The following is a 21945-nucleotide window of genomic DNA, read 5'->3' on the forward strand; positions in this document are numbered from 1 at the left end:
ATGTAGGTGGATAGAGATTTACCCAGGAAATGACTGAATGAGAGAGAATTATTGCAAGAAGGACAATCTAGGTGGTCATTTTTGGCACTCTGTGTGATCTGAGGTATAGATGTGCACTTTTACCAAGGAAACAACCAAGGTAGATAGAATTATTTTAGACAGGAGCAACCTTTGAAGTGACATGTTGAGGCAGACACTATGTGATGAGTTTTTTTTTTAGGGAAGAAGCCCTGGAAAACTGGTGAGAAGCATTTCTGAAAGAATGTATAAACGTACAGGATCCTACATGTTGATGATTGGTACATGATAAAACTGAACACCAACAGGAGGGGAAACAAATACAAAATCTAGCAGTACAATGATCTGGAAGGGGGTACAAAGTGTAATGGACCAATTGTTTCACAGGAAATTCATAATGACTAAGAGGAGAGTAGTAAGAGTGGTAAAACTCAAGGTGGGCTAACAAAAGTGGGACTGGAAAGGAATTCTATCCTTTTTATAAGTAAATATCATTTGGAAGATTCTTTTTTTTTCATTTGGAAGATTTTTGAAGCAATGGAAGAAAGATGACAGGAAGAATAAAACAGAAAAATAACAGACTAATAAGAGCTGTTCAAGCTAAAGAAGTGTGTGTGTGTGTGTGTGTGTGTGCGTGTGTGTGTGTGTGTGTGTGTGTGTGTGTGTGTGTGTGTGTGTGTGTGTGTGTGTGTGTGTGTGTGCATGCATGCATGTGAGTCTGTGTGTGTGTGTGTGTGTGTGTGTGTGTGTGTGTGTGTGTGTGTGTGTGTGTGTGTGTGTATTGCATATATGCATGAGTGGATATGTATGTGCACGTGTCTGCACAAGTACATGAGTGACACGATATTGCAGAGTGGGTAACTAACATGGTCTTCATTTCCTTTCATAATTGTTCACTGACTGTGCTTTTCTAGTCACCTCTTTCTCTCTCTCTCTCTCTCTGTCTCTCTAGATATATATATATATATATATATATATATATATATATATATATATATATATATATATATATATATATATACATGTAATGAGGAGAGAGTGCTATGAATATAGAGACAGAAATAATCTAGTGTGTGTGTGTGTGTGTGTGTGTGTGTGTGTGTGTGTGTGTGTGTGTGTGTGTCTCGGTGTATATGTGTGGAAATGTTTAAGGGTTTTGAGAAGAAAATATCATAGGTTCATAGGTAGGTACTAGGCTATTGGCCCTAGGGCCTATACACACCTAGCCAAAAAGGTACCCTGGCTTTCACCACCCAAGAAAATTATTTTCCTGTGCCCTGTTGACCAGAGCCACAGAAGTGATCCCTGGGGTGAATTTCTTATTTCCCATCCAATCATCAAGATTTTTCTTGAAGAGTGCTAATGAGGAGCTCTGTTTGACATAGATAGGTAGTCTGTTCCTGAGAATGGGTAGTCAATGGGACAGGAATCTATCCCTCCAGCATGTTCTGTTTATTGTGGTGACAAGGTTTAGGTCCCTACAGCCTGTAGCTTGGAGGGATTGGGATTTCTTTAAGTGGAGCATGTCCAACAGCTCTGGTTTTGACATAGCTTTGTATGTTAGGCAGAGGTCGCCTCTGAGTAGGCGATATGCGATGCAGTAAAGCTGGAGTTTTTTGAGATGGTCTGCGTAGGGCATCTGTTTGAGGCCAGATGCCTCATCTCAGATTATCTCAGGAGTTTGGCATGTACAGCTTTTTGCTATGGCAGCTGTCAGTTTGTGTAACCTCTACTTCCCACTCCACTGCTAGTATCTGCAATGAATAATTTTTCATCCAAACTTTGTTTTTTCACATAGAATGGTACACAGCAGAAGATATCTGATAAAGCTGGCATAGTAGATTGGAAACATTACGCAGAGAGAAAAGAACTGACAGTCTGATCTATGTCAGAGAATAATTATAGCATATCAACTGTTTGCCTGTAATAACAAGTATATAACCTTCCATGTATGTATTTTTCCTAAACTGTTATGGTAAGCATTTTTTGTTATGTATAGTTATCAAGATAGAGATGACTCGAAAGCAATAAAACAATACATTTTGTTGCCAGCATTCCAGTTGCTTATGTTTTCCTGATGATTATGTTTAGAAAATTAAAATACAAATGTTTTCATTTCTTGAGATTATGCTGTTTATTTTTTTCCATTTTTCATTTTGTCACTTCTGACAAACTTCAGTGTTTCTTTAGCTAACTTTGCTTTGTTTTGTTATTCATATCTCTGGCTTTCTTTTTTATATGCTTCCCAACCAACAAATCTAAATACAAGGAAAATTAAGCCAGTAAACATGATTTAATCCAGTTCTCCCATCATTTTTCACTCTGGAAGAAATTGTATGCAAATGTCTGCATTTGTAAATTAATGTTACTACTTATTTTTGAAACAATCAAATGCCTCACAGAAATAGTTCTCTTCAATTACATGTTGACAAAGATTTCGCCAGTCTTTTAGCTGGCAGAACGTAGTCCAGAAGAAGGACTGAGCAATTAGAGGCCAGTGCTCAGTTCTTAGAAAGGCATTTTCTTTTTCATACTGTTGACAGCTGGCTTATGGGCTAATTATGTAAGTATGCAGATAAGTATGTAGAATAATAGTTAGGGACAGAGACACCAGCAGTCAGCCATGGTAGCAAAGTTGTACCAATGCAGGTACATGCTTTCTTTATTCATATCAAGATAATCAGAGAATGTGGGTGCAGGGCAAAGGAGAAACATCAACTACATTATAACAGCTGGAGAGTCATCAGTGTTACGTTTTGCCCCATTGGAATGTAAACAATTATACAGTCAACAATATATAGTCCTCATCACCCAGAGAACAAAAAAAGATAACTGATTTGAATAATATAGTGATTATTTAAATTATTTATAGGAATAAGGTTGAAGTTAAAAAGAGAAAGTATTTTATCCATTTTTGCCCCATATAGTATAACTTTTTCCATTAACACCAAATATGTATCCTGTCTACAATAACATTACATTTAATGATTTGCCGTTTGTTAACACCACTAAGAATTTAAAATGCCATTTTTTACTTGAGTACTTTTAGGATGAAGAATGTATTTCTATAAGTGTGCTATACTGTATATGACTGCACGCATGTGTGTATTAATTCTGAAACTAAATTTTATGTCGGCACATCAAAAAAGTTAGGTTTAGAGTTTTTTTTCTTTTAAATCTGTTTACATTTTCCAGCAAAATTACAGCAAACCATGGTCAATCAAGATTAAATAATAATGCCATACATATGAATTCTTACATGAGTTATATGTATTAAAATTTTTAAAGAGTTACTGTGCTTCTGTAGAATTTAATATGCTTCTTTCCTTTCACAGATGACAGATCCACAGTTTTGCTAACAGATGCTGATTTTGGAGACCCGTCAAAACAGAAGTCATTAACAGTTACCCATACAGTTCATTACCAGTCAGTCTCACAAGCTACTGGCCCCTTAGTGGATGTATCCGATGCACGCCCAGGAACAAGTAAGTGATTATTACATTTGTTAAAACTGGAACATAGTTTTAAAAGATTTCTTTTTGACTCTTAACGGTGAGGATTGATTCACTAAGCTTGTTTATCAAACAGGTTAGATTTTGGAAGTTCTATTACTTGTCAAGAGGTTGCTGAATGACAGATTAGGCTATAATACTTGAGAAAGTACAAAAAAAAAAAAAAAACTTTACAGATCCTGTGAGTATCTTGACCTCATATTTACTCAGGATATTCTTTGTGATCTCATTTGATGGCATGAGGTTAATGATGCATTGACATGATCCATATCCATTTTAAAAACTATGCTAAACAGTTGTTCACTAAGATCTAATACTTCCAGCTATGAATTGTATTGACAACCTTTTAAGCCTTAACAGTTTTAAGAAATTAGATTCCTAAGGTGTTTTATAGCTGTATAGAATGTTATTGTTGTTTCTCAACTCATTGCTATTTTACAGCTGAAAGCTTTGTACATTGTACTATGAAATGGATGACTTATCTTTAGTCTTGAATTGTCATATTGTTAAGTTTTTGCAATAAATGATTGTCCTGAGATGGATGTGATTCAAGAAAAGTGAAACTGTTACAGCATAATAAAAATGCATATAATGTTTACTACAGAATAACCATTAAAACTGCAGAACTTTTCACAAACTGTGAAATTACTATTTAAAATAAGTTAACGATCTGACAGTAATGTAACATTATGAGGGCTGTACCAAAATTAAAATGACTAGTGGAACTTAGTTTTGTTGTATGCTTTGTTAACTGGTACCAGTACAGCTAGAGAAGTCAATGACTTGTTCAGCTACCTAGTTTCATGGAAGGCGGTCTGTAAAATGTCTGCATTGTTCTACAAAATGTCTTACCTGCAGTGATATATTCAGTTGGCACATGTCACTACGAAGTTGTGTCAACATAGCAGTACACAAGTATGGAACTGTCCTCGATCATTGCTTTCAGCACACCATTCCATGACACCAACAACACAGAGGATTATGATACAGTCTCCTTCTTTAACCATATTGTTCATAGGTTCATAGGTAGGTACTAGGCTATCGGCCCTAGGGCCTATACAAGCCTAGCCAAAATGGTACCCTGGCTTTCGTCACCCAAGAAAATTATTTTCCTGTGCCCCTGTCGAGCAGAGCCACAGAGGTGATCCCCGGGGTGAATTTCCTATTTCCCATCCAATCATCAAGATTTTTCTTGAAGAGTGCTAATGAGGAGCTTTGTTTGATATAGATAGGTAGTTTGTTCCAGAGTATGGGAAGTCTCTGGGACAGGAATCTATCCCTCCAGCATGTTTTGTTTTTTGTGGTGACAAGGTTTAAGTCCCTAGCTTGTGTAGCTCGGTGGGATTGGGATTTCTTTAAGTGGAGGATGTCCAACAGCTCTGGGTTTGACATAGCTTTGTAGTTTAGGCAGAGATCGCCGCTGTTTAGGCGATATGCGACAGAGTAAAACTGGAGTTTTTTGAGATAGTCTGCGTAGGGCATCTGTTTGAGGCTGGTAATCCTCTTTGTGAGGTATTTCTGTGGCCTTTCCAGTTGTTGTAGATGTCTTGTGAGGTACATACCAAAAGGGGCGCTGTACTCTATAATGGGTCTAATGAGTGACGAGTAGAGGGGAACAATGAACTCTTTTTTCCTGGATGAGAAACTTTTAGTGATGAGGCTTGCCACGTAGAACATTGTTAGATATGAATATCAAGAAATGCATCTTAATATCTGAGCAAACTGAAGCTTCTGAGGTGAATATTGGCATCCATGTCAAATTATATTGAAACTGTTTATGAAATTTCTGCACTGAACTTAATAAGACAGAAAATGTGTCATTGTAAAAACCTGCTGCTCTGTGTTTAAATGGTTTATCACATTTCAGCTAGATACTTTTTCTAAACGTAATGTTATAAATGAGAGTTCATTGAATCAATTGGGTCTTAGAAACTCACTGTCTGTATCTAAAGTTACATTACTGAAATATTCTCAGAACAAACTCAAGCCATTGGGTCAAATAATGCATTGTATGTTTAAGATAGAAAATGCAAACTGATGATTTAAACTTTTCCAGTTTAGCAAGCTAATACTTTAGACAGGCCTTAATGCGATTTGATGTGCACGAGCCACTAAATCCATAGTGTACAAATAATAAGTAAATAAAAAAAAATGCATGCTTTTTGGTACTCAACAAAACTTAATTTTTTTATTTTTATTTAACAGTTGTTTACTGGGAAAGTCTGACTTGGCACAAAGCCAATTTTCAGTGGAGGCCCAGGGAGAAATGCTCTAGACACATGTCTTTGTACCGTGGGAGGAAACCGGAGCACTCAGAGGAAACGCACACGAATGCAGGGAGGACATGCAAACTCCACGCAGAAGGCACTCCAGCCTAGAATCAAACTGGAAAACCTCTTGCTGTGAGGCAACAACCCTATAGCTGCACCACTCTGCCATCCAGTATTAAATATCCTCCTACCTTCACCATGCCCTTTAACCTGCAATCACCACCCTTTTTTAACCACATTTGTTCAATCAAATATAATAACGCATTACTAGATCCAACTTTATATATCACCCTACACATTATACATATTGAAAGAAAAGTCAGCACTACCCCGTACAACTGTTGGAAAAACTCACAGTACTGCAAAAATATTGTACAGCCTCAGTTATAACATACACTCCCACTCCTAGGTTATGCTGCATAGCAAATTTTAATGAACTCCATGTACAGGCCATTTATATCAGTCATTTTATCCTCCTGTTGATAAAAGTCAGGACATCACTCTACATAACTTTAAAAGGATCCAACTAGCTTCCAGTAAAGGAACATAATGACCTTCTGCTTCTAAACATTATATACAAAACCTTTAAGAGTGATACCTCCCCAAACCTAACAGCCTAGCACTCACTATCACCCCATACCAACTAAGATTCTAAGCCAACACTACTGTAGTTTTCACTAGGCTTACTAACTCCCTAGCAACCAAAGACCATGTTTTTTCAGTCCTTAGTCCAGCCCTATGAGACAGATAAAATTCTTGACACAAATAGCTGCCTGCATCTGCTTCAGTGATTCCCTACAATGTGAAACTCTAACTAATTTTTGTCTTGTATTATAATGCTTTGTGATCAGCTCAACTCCTATAATTGAATGATGTATAGTGGTCTTATTTTGTATACCACTATAAACCCTTATATGATTAGTTATATTTATGAGCTGATGTTTTACTCTTGCTCTTTTGATCTGACTATATGATAAACTTGTTTTGTAATATCACAGGCATTTTAGGAATCTTTGTCCGATCTTATAACCTTTACTGAAAACTCCAAATGTTTACTGTTATGCTGCTATACTCCCAGTCTTTGAGTGAAATAGGTTCAGTGCTTTTAATTCCATTTATCAAAAATGTGTAACTTACCACTCTTGTTTTTATAAGCAGTGGTTGTAAACAGTTATTTTCTCTTAAGCTGTCAGTGTTGACATTCTTGGTATATGAAGGAATCTCATATTAAACAACTGATGCAGAAACCCTGCCACTATCCAGGAGCGATATTGGCTCCTTAACCAATGAATGACAGCTTTGGTTTTCCTATCCTCTGGAACTAGCAGAAAAGCATATGGCGCAGAAAGCATTTTGAGAGTCTTAAAATGGGTTACTGTTATGTGGTATATCAAAATGTATCACTAGAACAATCATGACAAGGATAGTGTCTGAAAGCCTGAAAACTGCAAACATTGCCATGATGGAAAGCTCTAAAATGAAGTTTTGCAAAGCTGTTTGGTCCTCACAGGAAGGACTATAATGAGAGGTTAACTTTACTCAGTAATCTCGAATCTAAGTGAGGTCACGTCTGTGCAGGAAAGCACTTTAATTTTGAGGCACCCATCAGAAATATGGGTTATTATTCTGACATCAGTTTTTAGGAACTAATAATATTCATGATACTACCTACCTTTTAGCCAGGTATAATATCTACCAAAATAACTGGTTAAATATTCAAATCTTCAGAGAATTTATTTTAACGGAATTTAAAAGACATCGGGCCGGATTCACAAAGGCTTGCACGGAGTCTAAGAGTAGTGTAAGACTCCATGCAGCCTTCGCAATCCAGGAACAGCCCAAAGTCCGTGTAAGAGTCAAGCTAAAACGGCTCTTACACGGAGTGGGCGTGGATAAGCTAATCACCTCACTTGCAGCCGAATAGCATGCAAATGAGGCTGATTAGCGATCCAGGAAGCCAAGAACAGCCCGTGTAAGAGCCGTTTTAGCTGCAGAAATGTACTCAGTTGACAACTGAGCACGCTTTCTGCAACACGCAATGGAGCCATGTCAGCTCCAAATAAAGGGTGCATATGTTGTAGGCAGCATGCCAATGGCCAAATATGTGGCCATTGGCAAGGTAACCCCATGCAAATATCTGAAAATTATAATTTTTTTTTCGGCAATTGCCGATGTGTAAACCCAGCGCAGCCCCGCAAACGGGCTGCGCTGCATAGAACATAAAAACGAAGGTTTTAAACCTACAATTGTAGGTTTTATGCAATACATGGAATGTCAATGGAGGGACCAGCAGAGGAAAACCAACATGGCCACCGTGTAGTGGTTGCTAAGGGGGGAAGCTGAGTCTAAGAGATGTAACTAAGCATTAGTAGGCAATCTGATGCAAATGAGTGTAAGGATACTGAATTCCACTGTCACATAGCAAATGAGCACATTCTGAGTAGTGTAAGAGTTACATATGGGGGAGGAACAGAGTAGGAGATAGGTGACATCACAGGGGGGAATGGTAGAAAGAGATGGAGTTCATTGGAGGGTAGAGTTACATGACAGATGTCAGACAGATATCAAGGAAAGAGGTGTGCCACTAAGTAAACATGAGAAAGTCAAGAAATGGAAGGTGTACACTGTTGCCTACACCAAAGTTTCTTGCTGGACATGTATGCAAGACGTGTGCGCCGCGAAGCAGTAAGGCAGTGTGCGCACATGTAAGGCAGTGTCTTGGCGTGTAAGGCAGACTGAGCATGTGGGAGCGTGTTGGGAGATGTTTAACACCGTTATGCTGGCGTGCAGCGTTTTAATCTGAATAAGCAGATCCAAAACTGTGTAAGTATGTGTGCGCGCGTGTAAGCCACTGTGAGCGTGATTCTGCTGGTTTGCACACGGCTCCACCCTGAGGAAACAGACAGGAAAAAGGAAGCAACAGATGTACTAGGAAGTTAGCAGGGAATACTGCTGGAGCTAGCAGGTGAAAACAATTAGATGCAGGCAATTACACAGGCAGAATACTAGGCCAGCTCAGCACTTAAAACTCTGCAAACAGCAGTGCAGAATGTTTCTCTCAAGAGACACTGCAAGACAGGAGTTAAGTTATCAGAAGTGAAAACTGAAAAAGCTGAACTCAGAGCAGAAATGTTAGGGGCTGCCATAGCTGTCATAATGAGACATAGGCGACTTGCTGAGGGTGGTGACAATGCAGATGGTGCCAGACAACCCGCAGTGAGGAGACGGAGAAGAGTGTACAGGCCCAGGGTCACCTACCACGGGTTACATGAGCTGGAGATAGTAGAGCGCTATAGAGTGGACAGAGACCTCCTGCAGCAAATAGTGGAGCTGTGCAGGCCACGCCTCACACACAGAACCAACAGAGGGGAACCCATCCCAGTGGAAACCAAGGTATGTGTTGGCCTAAGAATACTAGCAACAGGTACCTTCCAGAGACCAACTGGCGATATGATGGGGATATCACAGGCATCAGCTTCCAGGGTACTGCCCCAGTTCCTGGATGCCATGTCAGCACATGTCGGTGATCATGTATACTTCCCCAATGCCCCTGAGGTATTGGCCAGCAACATCGTCTCTTCCAGCAAATAGCGGAATACCCTGAGGTAGTGGGTGCAATAGACTGCACGCATACGCATCAAAGCACCAGCCGGTGAGCGGGTAGGGCATACATCAACCGCAAGGGCTTCCCTCCATCAACTGCCAGGTCGTGTGTGATGCCCAGGGCATAATAATGAATGTGTGTGCTGGCTGTCCTGGGAGCTACCACGATTCCCACATCTGGCATTTGACGCAGCTGTACCAGACATTTGCCAATGGGGACATCCCGCACGGACACCTAGTAGGGGATGCTGGGTATGCACTGGAGCCATGGCTGATGACACCCATCAGAAACGCACACACACCTGAACAGGAACGCCATAATGAGGCACACGCACAAACACGTAATGTAATAGAGCGTGTGTTTGGGCTGCTCAAGTCACGGTTCCGGTGTCTGGACACATCTGGTGGAGCCTTGCAGTACACACCAACTACATGTACCCAAATTGTCATGGTATGTGCTATGCTACATAATATGATCTTGCGAAAACAGCTGCAGCAGGACCAGCATAGGGCTGGGCCAAACAGCCCCCCACCATCGCCAAGGCCACCACAGGCACAGCGTGACTCGGAGGAGGAACAACCTGAGCCTGCCCCAGTAGGCAGAAGGAGGCGTGCCCAGTATGCCCTGGCCTTGGCAAAGAGGCAACGATAGCACATACATTGGCTCAGTAGGAACCTTGGGAATGATACCCTCTCTGACTCACTCATATAGTAACAGGGATGCCTAACGTGACACAACCTGCTCACAAACATGTACAGGGAAGTGTAATATGTGCATCCGACAGAGGCAGCCCTGCAGCACCACCTGAGGCATGAATGCTATGTGTTAAGTAATGTAACACCAAGTACCATATGCACACCTGAGGACCCCGACTAACATCCTACCCTCAACAAGCAGCATGCCACAACATGACAACGAGATGATGAAGTGCAACAATTGACTGAAGTATTGCAGTTAGGCAAAGGGGACCCAATGTGTGCCAGTCTGGGATGACATGCTGAGCATGACATGATGCACCACCTGCTAGGACTGGCGTGCACCTATCAGTGCAGGCCGTATGGATACTGGCAAAGGCTGTTGTCACGCACAGTGTGCCCTGAATAGGTAAGGCTCAAAACACAAACCTATCTCCATAGGTACCAGAAGAGATAAGAATAAGATAAGGGATAAGTTGAAACAGCAAGATGCATGCAGTCTAAGCTCACCCAGTATGGAGAATGTTGATAACTGTGCTGTAACAGAAGTCTGAGGCAAGGCTCACAACAGCACCTTAACACTACCAGGTTACACCTCATACTGTGCTGTATATCCTCAAAACTTGGAACAAGCTACAAAAGGAGGGTGACTAGCAAGAATTGTCAAGGATAACCACACCCCCATGTTGGTACCACCACAAAAAGCAGCATGGACTAGCCATGCTCAAGTAACAGTGGCTACAACTGCCCCCCAGTTTATAGCCTGCTACAGACTACTGGCCCAACACCAGGAACTGCATCCGGCCCATGCTGGAATACATGAATATATCAAGTCCTCCAAACCACATTATATTGGGCGACTGCAAATACCCAGACATATAGACTGGGAGCATTATACCAGCTGCAACAGTGTAGGACAAAAGTTCATCAAATCCACAAACCAAAAGGCCCAGGAACAACGTACCACCCCCACAAGAGGGGTAAGCATACTGGATGTGATAATCAGCAACATGGGTACGGGATGTCAAGATGAGAAGTGTATTGCTCACTGGTAAAACCAGACCATATAGTAATCACACTGGATATACAAATCCTGACCACAGTCCCTGGCCAGAAAACCACAGTGGAAAACATGTGCTAAGCAATATTTGCACACCTCCAAACTGATGTGGAATCCTAAGGTCCCGTGCAGGTGCAAAATATGGGCCACACCCCAGAACCTGTAATACAGCCATTCCATGAACACTGCCAGGAATGCTTGGATTATGCAGTCCCAAATTAAAACAAGACACAGTGCCTAAATCTGGCATGGTGGACACCAGCCATAACCAAAACATGCAAGAGAATGAGGAAGCTACTACATGATAGAGCAAACATGAACAATGAAGTAATTACTGATCAGTAGTATGGCAATAAAATCTGTCCACACATGCAATCCACTAAGGCCAGCCACAACAAGTGGAATCTGTGAATCCTGAGGCAATGTTACACCTGCCCCAAGTACACAGACAACCCCAACTCCACCCAAGAAATACAAATATATGTGAGAGATGCAACCATCCATCCAAACCGGAGGCAGAGCTCCCCCAACTCAGTACACCCAAAACAAGTCAGTAGGAGAAGGTAACCACACACACCACAAACACATACCCACATAGACCTATCACAACTGCAAACCAAACACATAAACACAGAAATACATTCCCAGAGGCAGAAATCACAAACACAGCACACCAACAGAGGCCTCTAAAGCAGACACCCAATGAAACAGCCTCCAAACATAGCACATGCAACACATAGCACACAAAGCTGCTGTGCCAAACAGTCACAGGCCAGAAGGAGAAACAACATGCCTGATACAGTTGTAATAGGTGACTCCATAGTCAGACACACTGCTGTCCTGCACACCAGACTGAACAAGGGAAAGGGTACAGTAAGCTGCCTGTAGGCTGCCACAATATGCCACATAACAGAAATATGTAGGTCACTCCAAAGCAAATAGAAATATGATGCAGTCATAGTCCATGCTGGTGTGAATGACCTGAGATGTACTGCCCTAGACAACATGTAAAGAGACACAGATGAGCTATCCGATTATGTAGTCCAGGCCGGTATGACACTCACCGTTCGCAGCAACCTACCCTTACCAAGAATAATGCCACAGTACAAACATGGAATGATCAGTCATAGCAAGTAGCACACTTACTGGAGTCATTCCAAGGGGATCCAATGTCTGTCTGCTTGGGATGTCATGCTTGACATGCCATGCAGCTGCCCTTGGGATGGGCTGCACCTGTTACCCCTGGGCGTCTGAATATTGGATAAGGCCTTTGCCACCTCCATACAGCCTTTTGTAGGCAAGGCTGAAAAGACTGACCCACCACCCGAGAAAACATAAGTGGGAAGACACATAAGGGAAATGCTGACCAATGCCAGATGTGTACACCCCAATATGCATGCTCCCGAGGCCATCCCCAGAATAGAGAACATCGATGTCTGTGCAGTGACAGAAACCTGCTGCAAGGCTCCTGACAGCACACCAGCACTACCAGGTTATACCACGTACCATGTGTCATGGCCCCAAAACCTGGAACACAACATAAAAGGAGGGTGAGTATCCATAGGCAGCACAGACACCCATACGTCCAGGTAACTGACAATGCACAAGGCAGTGGAGGTCACCCATGTGCAACTAACTGTAGGCAAGACTGCTGTGCAGTCTGTAGCATGCTACAGACCGCACTCTCACACACAATAACCCCCCCCAACCGTCCTGAAGACACTGGACAGTATGAATGTCCCACCAAATACCAAACAACGTACCACAAATTACCACATAGGTGGTAAACCATTATGTATGGAAGTAGTAACCAGGGACCTAGGGACACAAGTGGACAGTAACCTGTTATGTGACACCCACATTGCCAATGTGGCTAGGAAGACTGTCTACATGTGACACCGTATCAGGAAAGGAGTCACATCTACGGCAACAGAGGTCACTGTGCCCCTATACTTTTCCCCAATCACACCCATAATCTTGTACAATGCCTCATATGGGATCTACCTTACCTGACACCTGCAGCAGTTAGAAAGACCTCAAAGGTACCTCACCAAGAGGATAAAGTGTCTCACATATATGTCATATGCTGCCTGGCTGTAGACACCCCAGCTGACTCCAGTCACAGACCACCCACACAGAGGCATTGCATGCCTATCGTAGGAGGCCATGCCCAACACAGGAGTAATGGACATGCTCCACCCCAGACAACACATATCCATTGGAGCTGCGAGAGTGAGAGATGTCAACCTCAACAAATAATGAAATAGGATGTGCCAGTGGGACAGATACATAATCCAGAGGCTCCCCACACCCTGGACCAGAATCCCACTCCATGTTAGGCAGAGCCCCTCACTGACACTGTTCAACAGGAATCTTGCCAAGTGGATGGATGATTGTAGAGTTACAGTGGGGGTCTTCACTGTGTCATGTCCAGACAGAGGCACAGCAAAGCAAATCATAAATGGCCATAATATCCACATAGCAAGGGGTCTCAAAAGCCACACACACTCTGGATAGGCTAACAAATGCCCAGGGTGGATAGCCTAGTATGAACCTATGAACCTATGTAGATACAAATTGTACAGGACACTAAGGAGAATCCCAAGGCTTACACAACTGATGGTAGGAGCCATGTTGGGAATTCACAGATATGCCCTGAATCACACAAATACCACAAACACACACACATATTGCCAACATACATCCTGACAGGTGCAGTGCAAACCCCCCGACCCCCACGAATGCAGAATATCTATCCCAGCAGACTGCTGGCCCCCTGACATTGCAGATGCTGAGGTAACAGACAACATCTCCAAAGCAAAACACACAGCAGCAATGGTATGAGATGGTGTCCTGGGCTTAGTGCAACATGGAGTCTAAGATGAATGGAATGCCAAACCACACTACTGCTCAATGTCAGCCTTACCACAGAATATGTACCCAAAGAGCAGTGTACAACAACAGTGGTCCTTCTCAACAAAGGTGTTGCCTGAATGGATACTGAACAGTACTACCCCAGAATCCTGAGAAGCCCAGATTGCACAGCTATGGAAGGGATCAGCATGTACCACAGACATAAGGATGTTGGGGACCTACTGACACCGGACCCAACCCAGTGTGGCCTTCTGAAATGCAGAGCCTGCCCCTAACCATGTTTGACTCAATTGAAACAGTCATTAAGGTCATTGATGAGGGCAATGTGCTCCACACAGTGTATCTGGACCTTGCAAAGGCTTCTATACAATACCCTACATGTTCAGTATAGATAGGCTCACCAGCATAAATATAAACCCACATGTCAGTAGAGGGTTGCAAACCAGACCAAGGACAGAACAGACATGGTCAGACATGCTTCAGCCATGTCAGACTACAAACCAGATATAACTGGCATCCCACAAGGCTTTGTCCTGGTATCTCCCTCGTCTAGTATATATGTCCCATAGGTAGAGGCAAACATGGAAGGACTGTGTCCTAACATGTTTGCAGAGGACTACGAACTGCTCACCACATATGATCCACCAGCTGACACATGCATCCCACAAAAGGGCCACATAGAAACAGACAACTGGTGCCATAGCTATGTCAGCAAGCTAAGTGCAGAAACGTGTATAGTCAACCCCCGTGGATATACAGTAAGTGCCCACCAATTACCACATAGGTGTTAACCCATTATGTAGTTAACATGTAATGAGAGACCTGGGGACACAGGGTGATAGATATCCTGCAATGGACAAATATGTGCTGTAGTGTTTACAGAAACATACCATATACCCACCTAATCATGAAGGCTGTCAGATCTACATAAGGGGAGGTCATTGTGGCTCTGCAGTCATCCTGCATCAGTGGTACAGTCGACTACAATAGCCCCTGTGGGGTGTACCTCAGCAGACACCTCCATCAACTGTAAAGTCCCCAACAGTACCTCATCAGGTGTATCAAACAGCCTACACAGATGCCATGTGTTGCCTGTGTTGCTGGCATCAATAAACATGCTGCACCTAGTACAATCTGAATGGCAGTGAGCTATGCACATGAGAGACCTGAACCCCAGCACTGACTTACATAGGACAAGCTGTACTGTGTGATCCATAACACAGAAGTCACTCCCACCCATGAGTGAACCCTCAGCACAGGCTACCCATAGAGTCACTTATCAATCTTCCCCAGTAGGAATCCTGATGGGTGGACGGGAGATGGTAGGTTTATCCTGGGTATCACTGTCATGTCACAAGTAGACAGAGGCACAGTATACTAACCATGACATATGTCATGGCAAACTCCTCTTACAATGTGTGTTGAAGGACAAACACACTCTCCAACTTGCATTAGACATGGACTAGGGCACATCGCTAGTGTTTGCAATTGTACACCTATGTTGTGGAATACACTAACAATGTTGGACAAGCCTGGTGTAAGTAGTTCATATCTGAACAGAATGCAACATGGTCAGATGTACACAACTGGCCCCAACCAGGCTGTTGTGCCCACTATTGAAATGTAAAGCAGTGATAGCAGTAAAGCCCAGGATACTGTCCACCACAGTCAAAGTACTACCAGTACACTATACAGTACTACAGTGTTAGGTCAGTGTGAAAGGATGTTGACAACTGTATGCAAAGTATCCCATGCAAACACTGCAGGCACAGTATAATCCTGTTGTGTTCACACACAAAGCAGTTGTACAGTAACTACACAACATGACACACAACACACAACCATAAACGGGTGATAGTTTGTGAAGTTCACACACATCCACAAATGTGGTGAGCTGCAGAGTCCAACATATGGAATGCTCACACTGGGCATGCTCACACACTTTGACAACATGCCATGGGAAGGCTGAACTGGGCATGCTCACACACTTAGTCCAAATCTTGGTTTAGCAGTTGGACACACATATCTGGTATTGTTATGTGTTATGCCAGGAACCAACCACATTACAGCAGTCTGCCCAGTGCACACAGTTAAATGACTACAGAGACATACGTGATATAGTGGATCCCTCCCATATGCAAACATTTTCCACAGATGCAGAAGTTGTTCATACCAACAGGGAATGCTATGGCAATTAAGATATGCAAACAGTCTATCAGCAACAAATAATGTGCATTTGACAATTAAACATAATGGTGTAGAGGTCAACACTAGGCTGTTTGCCCTAGGGAATGACAGCTTAGCCATAGTGTGCTTGGTGTCTGCCTCCCAACAGGATGCACATTCCCCTTTCTAAACAGAGATGATGTCAGCACCCTATAAGTACAGCAGGAGAAAAGAAACTTCCCAGTAATCCGAATAGCGTGCTCTGCTAATGCGTCTGTCTCAAGTGCTATAACATAGTTAGGTAGGGGTTTCAAATCCTGCAAGTGTTCAGTGTGTGTGTGAGTAGGGTTGGTGTGTGTGTAAGTCTGTGTGAGGAAAATGTCCCTTTTGGCAAATAGGAAAAGACACTACAGGATGCACATTCCCTTTCTAAACACCGATGATGTCAGCACCCTATAAGTACAGCAGGAGAAAAGAAATCTCCCAGTAATCTGAATAGCGCGCTCTGCTAATGCGTCCGTCTCAAGTGTCATAACATAGTTAGGTAGGGGTTTGAATCCTGTGAATGGCAAGTGTGTGTGTTTGTCTGGGAGGGGTTAGTGTGTGTGAGGGAAATGTCCCTTTTGGCAAATAGGATAAGACACTACAGGATGCACATTCCCTTTCTAAACACCGATGATGTCAGCACCCTATAAGTATAGCAGGAGAAAAGAAACCTCCCAGTAATGCGAATAGCGCGCTCTGCTAATGCGTCCATCTCAAGTGTCATAACATAGCTAGGTAGGGGTTTGAATCCTGTGAATGGCAAGTGTGTGTGTTTGTCTGAGAGGGGTTAGTGTGTGAGGAAAATGTCCCTTTTGGCAAATAGGATAAGACACTACAGGATGCACATTCCCTTTCTAAACACCGATGATGTCAGCACCCTATAAGTATAGCAGGAGAAAAGAAACCTCCCAGTAATGCGAATAGTGCGCTCTGCTAATGCGTCCGTCTCACGTGTCATAACATAGTTAGGTAGGGGTTTGAATCTTGTGAATGGCAAGTGTGTGTGTTTGTCTGAGGGGGTTAGTGTGAGGGAAATGTCCCTTTTGGCAACTAGGTGAACAAACTACAGGATGCCCATTCCCTTTTCTAAACACCGATGATGTCAGCACCCTATAAGTACAGCAGGAGAAAAGAAACCTCCCAGTAATGCGAATAGCGCGCTCCGCTAATGCGTCCGTCTCAAGTGTCATAACATAGTTAGGTAGGGGTTTGAATCCTGTGAATGACAAGTGTGTGTGTTTGTCTGAGAGGGGTTAGTGTGTGTGAGAGAAATGTCCCTTTTGGCAAATAGGATAAGACACTACAGGATGCACATTCCCTTTCTAAACACCGATGATGTCAGCACCCTATAAGTATAGCAGGAGAAAAGAAACCTCCAGTACTGCGAATAGCGCGCTCTGCTAATGCATCCGTCTCAAGTGTCATAACATAGTTAGGTAGGGGTTTAAATCCTGTGAATGGCAAGTGTGTGTGTTTGTCTGAGAGGGGTTAGTGTGAGGGAAATGTCCCTTTTGGCAACTAGGTGAACAGACTACAGGATGCCCATTCCCTTTTCTAAACACCGATGATGTCAGCACCCTATAAGTACAGCAGGAGAAAAGAAACCTCCCAGTAATGCGAATAGCGCGCTCTGCTAATGCGTCCATCTCAAGTGTCATAACATAGTTAGGTAGGGGTTTGAATCCTGTGAATGGCAAATAGGATAAGACACTACAGGTTGCACATTCCCTCTCTAAACACCGATGATGTCAGCACCCTATAAGTATAGCAGGAGAAAAGAAACCTCCAAGTAATGCGAATAGCGTGCTCCGCTAATGCATCCATCTCAAGTGTCATAACATAGTTAGGTAGGGGTTTGAATCCTGTGAATGGTAAGTGTGTGTGTTTGTCTGAGAGGGGTTAGTGTGTGAGGGATATGTCCCTTTTGGCAACTAGGTGAACAGACTACAGGATGCCCATTCCCTTTTCTAAACACAGATGATGTCAGCACCCGATAAGTACAGCAGGAGAAAGGAAACCTCCCAGTAATGCAAATAGCGTGCTCCGCTAATGCGTCCGTTCCAAGTGTCAGAACATAGTTAGGTAGGGGTTTGAATCCTGTGAATGGCAAGTGTGTGTGTTTGTCTGAGGGGGCTTAGTGTGTGAGGGAAATGTCCCTTTTGGCAACTAGGTGAACAGACTACAGGATGCCCATTCCCTTTTCTAAACACTGATGATGTCAGCACTCTATAAGTATAGCAGGGGAAGAGAAAACCCCCAGTAATGCAAATAGCGTGCTCCGCTAATGCGTCTGTCTCGCGTGTCATAACAGTCATATAGGGGTTTGAATCCTGCAATTGGCAAGTGTGTGTTTTTGGCTGAGGGGGGTTAGTGTGTGTGAGGAAAATGTCCCTTTTGGCAACTAGGTGAACAGACTACAGGATGCACATTCCCCTTCTACACACTGTTCAGCAGATGGCCATGGCTCTGGCACAAGTTGTCTGTTGCTATGATGCCCCTTTGGAAGATGCTTGTGTCAGCTGGGGAGTCGATTATGGTGTCCAGTTTGCAGTCATCTGCATATTTGGACAGCCACAGTTCATCCGTGTTGGCCAGTACCTCCAATAAATATGTACCAAACAAGAGGGTCCCAGGACTGAGCCTTCTGGGACACAACCTGTAACTGTTATGGGGTCTGGCATGGCTCCAGCAATGCTAACCATGTGGGTTCTGTTCTTGAGCCACTGTGCAATCCATCTAGTGACATAGGGGCTTATATTTAAGCTGGTGAGCTTCCCTAGAATGCCCAAGTGGGGTATTGTTACAAAGGTGTTTGCAAGGTCCAGGTAGGCTGTGTGAATCACCTTCCCCTCGGCAATGGCCTTGGTGACTGTATCAAAGAAATCAACCGGGTTACACCCGGTAGTGCTGCTGTGCTCTCAGTAGCCCTGAACCAGGCATCTGTTACTGCACAGATATCGATGTTTTCCATGCCAAGGAGTGTTTTGGGTGTATGCATCTGGAGGTTTAGACATCTGGCGTTGGGTAGCATTGCTCTTAGTGTCTTATCCCTTGTGATACCTATGAAGGTGGGTTTGTCATTTGAGCCCTGCCTAACATAGGCACTATGGGGGTAGCAAGAGCCTTTGCCAATATCTGATAGGCCAGGGGTGACAGGTGCAGGCTGTCCCTAGCAAAGCAGGTAGTTCAACAGAAGATGAATGTGTGAAGGTGTAGTGCCTGTGATTAGTTAGCAGTAGCATATATGACTGCTCACGTGGACACATGCCAGGCAGGTCATATGCACTGTGTCACAGGCAATGTACATGTGAACAGGTCAAACAGTGGCAACCTGTCAAGTGGGACATGGACATACATATAGTAGGCTATGCAGATGGCACTAGGAGTCCACAGAAGCTCTATAACTATGCATTGCAGGTGTGATTGGTATTCCAGAGTAATTGCAAGCAAACATGCATGCAAACAAAGATACAGTAAACAGGGATCCATGTACTCCATTGTACAACAAACAAGCTGTACCAGTTCCATAAGGTAACACTGCAAATATGCAGGCACTATGCACATGTACATGGAAATACACAGGTCAGATGGCTAGGGTCCAGTCGCAGTGCACACAAGTGTACGGAACATGCATGTACTGTCAGGATGTACAATAACTGGATAGAAACCCATGTGCCCATACCTGCAGTAATACACATGTCAAATAGACACTGAGCCTTCTCTCAGTGGTTCCATACTTAGTAGGATGTATGCTCCCTGGCCTGCCACCACAGTATCCCTGACATATATGGGGACTCTCCCTCCTGTGACAGTCAGTTATGTGTGATGGGGCTGTCTAGCATGGTATGAGATGTGTGCATGCAGTGCTAGGGTGCTCCTGTGTGTCCTGTACCAGTTGTGTAGTTCTGCACACATATCAACATCCTCAAACATTTGCATTGCAGAGTCTAGTGTGGGCAACATGCCACTTGCAATTTACATGTCCATCATTGTGTATTACTACATTCATTACCCTATCCCCTGTGCTACCTATGTATGTAGCCTTCTGTTGACATCATTACCACCAGTATGCCAACATGTGCAGATGATACACTATGGTACTTACCATGGGTGTAGACAACAGGACGTGACAATCACACAACTACTGCATCAGGCATGCTGTGATATACCCACAATTAATTCAGCACACAGTACTGTTAACAACATGATACTATTACTACACATCTATGTTGTCACCCTGTGCATCAGCAACATGTTAACCTGTACCTGCACAGTTGTTACAGATTGCAGAAGGTGGCACAGTTTCATCATATGCACAGGGTGTGAACTTGGTATGCCTGAGTCAGCCACCCATACCACCAATTGACATGTATGTGTATGTGTGTTGGTGAGGGACAGCAGTAGAAGGTGGGGTAATGTTGATGCAGTGTGTGCGTGTATGCGGTAGCCCTAGGTGTTGTCAATTTGCATGTGTGTATGGATGCACACAGTTCCACCTCATGGCTGCCATATACTGGTGTTTGTGGACAGCCACAGACTGTACCTGCCAGGTCATACAGATCAGTGTCTCTGGCCACGGACACGGTACCTGTGCCTTGCAGGGGTGCTACAGACCGTATCTGGTACCAACCCAGACTGGGTACTGTCATCAGAAGCAGGTGTTCATTGACTGGACACAGATCCCTGTCAGGCCTGGCCAGAGCCACGTGCACGTGGTCTCCTGGGGTGGTCTGATGACAGCACAGACCCAGCATTGCTGTGGCTGCTGCTGGCACTATGGGGGTGGCCGCGGCCCTGTTGTCGTCCGCGCCGACTGCCAGCTGCTGCTGTTGCTGGCATACGGCCACGTCGACGCCTCAACCGCCCACCATCACCCTGGCTCATGGACATGTAGTTGTGGAACCGGTCTAATATGTCCCCACAACATCTGTCTACGACATCGGTGAAATCACGGATGGCAGCCGCAATGTCACGCATACTGTCAGTCATGGCTGTGCGACATGCTGCCAGCTCCCTCAGACCCTGTCTGGTGTACCGTTCCATACGTGACTGTGCCTGCATGACAGTCCGAAACATAGCTGAGGTTGTAAGACCTCTGTGGGCATGTCTGACAGGGACAGTACGCCCATGGATGCTCCACGAACCCTGGACATCTGTCTGTGTGGTACCATCTCTGGGCCATGCCCATGGCTGCTGTGTGGGGAAGCATGTGCCACAGATACCACATTACCCTGGTCAATGCCCACTGTATGCTGTCCATCACCTAGGGACAGTGGTGACAAGGGATGTATTGGCAGGATAACTGTGCGCATTGATGGGGTCGACAGCTGTGTACTGTCAATTGGCTGACCAATGGCGGACCCTGGCATACCTTCCTGTGCCATTACACCAATGTCATCATTATCAGTACCCACGGCACCTGACTCAGGTTCCCTGCTACATGACACCAGAGCAGCAACAGAACCTGTGGGAAGGAAACAGGAAACACAGTTTACAATGTCTACACATTACCAGCGATGCACACATGCACAGGTGCACACATGCACACATGCACAGGTGCACACATGCACACATGCACACATGCACACATGCACAGGTGCACACATGCACACATGCACAGGTGCACACATGCACATGTGCACAGGTGCACACATGCACACATGCACAGGTGCACACATGCACACGTGCACAGGTGCACACA

At 43.9% G+C, this 21945-nt stretch overlaps 1 protein-coding gene across 2 annotated transcripts in view; it reads left to right on the forward strand.

The window, feature by feature from the left end:
* The window catches only part of DSCAM (DS cell adhesion molecule), a 3720739-nt gene that overhangs the window by 3459979 nt on the left and 238815 nt on the right, over window positions 1-21945 (forward strand). For both annotated transcript variants that reach the window (XM_044071570.1, XM_044071571.1), the window contains one exon: window positions 3354-3503. In XM_044071570.1, the coding sequence (XP_043927505.1) occupies window positions 3354-3503 (150 nt within the window). The remainder of the gene's footprint in view (window positions 1-3353; window positions 3504-21945) is intronic.

The sequence above is a fragment of the Protopterus annectens genome, chromosome 5.part0 (genome assembly GCF_019279795.1).
Source record: "Protopterus annectens isolate FY-2018-M chromosome 5.part0, PAN1.0, whole genome shotgun sequence".
In the NCBI taxonomy this organism is placed as follows: Eukaryota; Metazoa; Chordata; order Ceratodontiformes; family Protopteridae; genus Protopterus; species Protopterus annectens.